This window comes from Littorina saxatilis, linkage group LG8 (genome assembly GCF_037325665.1).
Source record: "Littorina saxatilis isolate snail1 linkage group LG8, US_GU_Lsax_2.0, whole genome shotgun sequence".
Taxonomy (NCBI): domain Eukaryota; kingdom Metazoa; phylum Mollusca; class Gastropoda; order Littorinimorpha; family Littorinidae; genus Littorina; species Littorina saxatilis.
The window spans coordinates 38,429,146-38,434,145 of NC_090252.1; the positions used below are offsets into that span (position 1 = coordinate 38,429,146).

Genomic DNA, 5,000 nt, shown 5'->3' on the forward strand with positions numbered 1-5,000 from the left:
CTAACTAAATAAAAAAACTCTCTATTTTACAAACAATCGAACACTTGTGCGACACAAATCTTGTTATTTTACAGTTCTGCCGTGCGTTTGTTTTGATAAGGAAGTGTTTTATCAACAGGAGCAGGAGAAAACGCAGCAGCGCGTGTTATTTCTGATGGATCTGATTCTCGAACAGGTACTTTTTGTTAATAAAAATCATTATTAATGTAGAGTCTGAACATTATTATCTGCAGATTTTCAGTCACCTTTCGAATTATCGTTACTTTTCCTTGGTTTACACCTTTAATTTTCTTCTACCTGTGAGAACGCATAATACGCTAATGATTGATGAGATGATGCATACGTAGAGGTTACATGCCGAGTCTCAGTGATTATTAAAAATAATGGTCGAAGTTAGCGGATCATGAAAAATGCGAGCTTTAGCGAGCTTTTTCATGACCGCGAACTGAGACCATTATTTTTTATAATCACTGAGACGAGGTGTGTAACCTCTTTATTCCTCCTTTCTTCAGTTATTCAAAGAAAAGAGGAGTTTTTTTGCGAAAGTTTGATCGAATCCTATTCACTCAACCAGTCAACCTGCGCAGGCGATCGATTAATGCGCGGTTGTATAGTTCCGTGCAAATCATTCCATTCTGTTAACACTTCTTGTCAGTTTTCCTATTTTGGACTAAAATCAAGTACACAGATATGCTGTTATTCTGCTGTGGCGGCAAAGGCAGATATTGTGTGTTCTGTATATGTTTTGGTATCGCTTAGGATAATGTTCTTTTGTCAAATGGAACTTTTGCACCCGTGTTCCAACGTTAAAAACTGTATGAAGTTCAGTTTTCTGGGGAAAATAGTGTATGAAACCGCTTTATGTTGTTTAAATTGATGAGATGTGTGCATTTGGTTGCGTGTGATCTGTTTATTAAATGAAATATTGTTGAAAACTGACCGTCGGATTGCAGTCTGTTGTCGAAGAAACTGAGTGAAAAGAAATTTGAAAGGGGAACTACTCTTGTCGCTAGACAAAGTATGAGAGTTACTTGCCTTGGGAATTTGCTTGTGATGAACGTTTGTGCACAGCAGACCTAGATTCAGAAAACAACCAAACTCATGGATTTTATATGGAGATTCATGTGTTCAAGCCTGTAGTTGTTATATTAAATGCAGTATGTTTATATTGTTTGCTCCAGAGATGTATACTTCGTACATTAGAGCGTTCGGAACTTTTCAGTCGCAAAAGTAGTACCGACGCAGAACAGTTTCTCAACCTATTGCGCTATCGAGGATTCAGGCTGTTGCTGGGTCGTTATTTGTTTGGTTGCTGGGTGTTTATCGAAAATAACTAGCTCTACAAGTTTACAGAGGTAAAGAAGCAGAGGGGGGAATACGACTGAATATCGGATACACATGCACACATACCGCAACACGGTGGCCTAGTGGTAAGGCGTCCGCCCCGTGAGCGGGAGGTCGTGGGTTCGAACCCCGGCCGGGTCATACCTAAGACTTTAGAATTGGCAATCTAGTGGCTGCTGCGCCTGGCGTCTGGCAATATGGGGTTAGTGCTAAAACTGGTTTGTCCGGTGTCACAATAATGTGTCTGGGTGAGACATGAAGCCTGTGCGGCGACTTCTGTCTTGTGTGTGGCACACGTTAAATGTCAAAGCATCACCGCCCTGATATGGCCCTTCGTGGTGGACTGGGCGTTAAGCAAACAAACAAACAAACATGCACACATACAAATCGCTCTAAAAGCAGTTGGAACAATGTTACCCATATCTTTGTTTTACATCCCTGTAAGCTGAATGGTTTTGAATGAAATGACTGTCCGAGCTATACATGTTTTGTTCTTAAAGTATGACTGTAATAAATCCAAAAACAAAGAGACTTCCAACGTTCCAAAATTCGGAATAAAAAAACAAGAAAGGTAGCTATAGGTTGTTGGAACGTTTGTTATTGACAAAACAATACATTCACAGATATTTCGACCCAACGGTCTTTTAAGTGAACAGACAAACACATATTCACACAAAACTTATCTTGATACATTCATTCGCTCGGCTTCCTGACGAGTGGGCGAAAACTGATTCTATCAAGATAAGTTTTGTGTGAATATTTGTTTGTCTGTTCACTTAAAAGACCGTTGGGTCGAAATATCTGTGAATGTATTGTTTTGTCAATAACAAACGTTCCAACAACCTACCTTTCATGGTTTTTTAAAATTATGACTGTAATAGCCAAGTGCTGCCGATCTCTAGCTGTTGATTGTTATGGTACAGTTATGACCCCGTGTCAGCATTTGTCTCCCCTTGATGTTGAAATTTTTCCAATCCTATCTGAAGTTTTACAAATTGCTGCGTTTGGGACTTGACCATTCATTAATTTGTTTTGTTTAGTTTGATAAATAATGTTCCGTATGTGTCCGAATCAGGACTGGTGCTTGCTGCCATCTTTGGTGCATTGCTGATCCTATGCATCCTATACATCACATTCGTCCTTATCAGGTACATATCATAATTATACACGTTTTGTTTGATACTTTGATCTAATTCCTGTAAATTGTGTATGTCTGTAATCGGTTTGCAACAACGGATTATATGTTTCTGCATGGGAAAAACACATTTGGGACATGGGTTTGAATACTACAGACATATTTTAAAAGGTAGAACATTTACAACATGGTGTTGTTTTTAATGTTTGTCTCATCAGCTAACTTGAATGTCAATAACAAAAACCAAGATTAAACATTATTTTCTCTATTCTATGTACGTTATCCGCATTAAAAGGATTGAACATGTGTGTCATAAAATGGTATGCAACTTTGTAGAACACATATTGTTTAAAAACGTATTTTCAAGTTCCAATGACCTTTTCCAGGAAGCTGAAGAAATCTCCAGAATTCGAAGACTTTGTTGCAAAGTACATACGAAGGTATGAATGAGAAACACATTGTAAATTCTATGCTGTGACAGACTCAGACAGACGCAGACTCAGACATAATGATGATGATGATGATGATGATGATGATGATGATGATGATGATGATGATGATGATGATGATGATGATGATGATGATGATGATGATGATGATGTCTGAGGGTAAGAGATATACAGTAAGGGAGGGAGATAGGGAGGGAAGGAGATAACCAGAGGGAAAGAGAGAGAGAGAGAGAGAGAGAGAGAGAGAGAGAGAGAGAGAGAGAGAGAGAGAGAGAGAGAGAGAGAGAGAAAGAGAGAGAGAAAGAGAGAGAGAGTCTTCATTTCAGAGAGAGAGAGAGAGAGAGAGAGAGAGAGAGAGAGAGAGAGAGAGAGAGAGAGAGAGAGAGAGAGAGAGAGAGAGAGAGAGAGAGAGAGAGAGAGAGAGAGAGAGAGAGAGTCTTCATTTCAGACAAACGTGAAATGGAAACACTGTTGTGATTGTGATTAATGGTTACCACTGTTTTCTTTCACAGCACACTTTGTCAATGTTCTGCACAGTATGAAGTTATTCTGTAACCAACCTGTTAAATGTGGTTATATTTTTTCTGCAATAACAAGCACCTTTTACCTAGATTATCTTCTCATTTTGAAATGAAGGCTTAAATCTGTTTTTATCATTTCCCGTGGCAGAAACAACAGGAACAAGACGGATAGGCCAAGTGTAGATGAAGAGGATGCCAGGTATCTATCAACACACGCAATAAAACAGTTTCATGGTTGGCCGATGATTTGATTTTAAAAGCAGAGCAAAACGCTTTAATGATCGGTGATGACTTTGACTTGTTGTTGTTGTTGTTGTTGTTGTTGTTGTTGTTGTTTGCCTTTTGGCCTTTCTTATAATATGAATGTATCGTAGATGCAAGGAGTGTATGGATGTATGATTGTTTCCACACCAGGACAAATACCAATGGCGTGACCGGCACGGTTGGCCTAGTGGTAAGGCGTCCGCCCCGTGATCGGGAGGTCGTGGGTTCGAACCCCGGCCGGGTCATACCTAAAACTTTAAAATTGGCAATCTAGTGGCTGCTCCGCCTGGCGTCTGGCATTATGGGGTTAGTGCTAGGACTGGTTGGTCCGGTGTCAGAATAATGTGACTGGGTGAGACACGAAGCCTGTGCTGCGACTTCTGTCTTGTGTGTGGCGCACGTTATATGTCAAAGCAGCACCGCCCTGATATGGCCCTTCGTGGTCGGCTGGGCGTTAAGCAAACAAACAAACAAACCAATGGCTTGTATGCTATTTGGCGGATTACATTCTTGTTCTCTTGTTCTCTCTCTGTAAACGCTGCTGTATAATTGCATCTCTGTCTATGTGTCTATTCCTTAAACGCATCGTTCTACACTTGCCAACACAAGTTAAGAGTTTTATTTTAGGAATATGAAACAGTTGTGTTTCGTTGATAAACAGATGTGAATTTGGAGATGTTCTTATCTTCAACTGCCAGGTGGGTAACTTTGCAAAATATGTGCATGACGTAACGGTACATGGTCCACACCTACCTTCTCCCCAACCCCCACCCCAAAACAGTTCTGTGGGCGATATGCCTTTCCTCGAACCGTCGAAACAGTTTACAAAACTGAGAGACAGAACAGCGTTACAACATCTATTCTCATGCACCATTTGTGACCCTCCACCACGAAATGAGTCGCATGTCACCTCGCGCGGTTCTGCGCTAGGCTTAACACTATTGTGACAAGCATTGCCACATCCTGCCTGCCCAAGCTCGCCACCAAGAAACTTCCCAAAAAACAGTAACTGTAAATAAATCTGTCTAGCAAGCTTGAATTAAGTCCAATCATCACCAAAGTTTAGTGTACTAATTAAAAAATCGATGCCCAGTTCAGTCAGTTCAGTTTGTCACGTGATTTGTTTTAGCAGAGGGGGGTAAAAAATGGGGATAATTTGTGTTTTTTAACGTTTTTTTTTGTGTTTTCTTTTCCACTGCTTTTTTTAAAAGTTATTTTTTAACAGAAAGTATTATAAATAATGTTATAACCAAACAAGGTGTAAAACCTATGAATTAGCTGAAATAT

General features: G+C 39.9%; 1 protein-coding gene across 3 annotated transcripts in view; it reads left to right on the forward strand.

Moving 5' to 3' along the window:
- Window positions 1-5,000, forward strand: part of LOC138973466 (uncharacterized) — a 10,428-nt gene that overhangs the window by 2,278 nt on the left and 3,150 nt on the right. For 2 of the 3 annotated variants that reach the window (XM_070346182.1, XM_070346184.1), the window contains exons 4-7: window positions 119-175; window positions 2,420-2,492; window positions 2,866-2,919; window positions 3,598-3,648. In XM_070346182.1, coding sequence (XP_070202283.1) covers window positions 119-175; window positions 2,420-2,492; window positions 2,866-2,919; window positions 3,598-3,648 — 235 coding nt within the window. The remainder of the gene's footprint in view (window positions 1-118; window positions 176-2,419; window positions 2,493-2,865; window positions 2,920-3,597; window positions 3,649-5,000) is intronic. The other variant, XM_070346183.1, reaches the window with a different exon arrangement.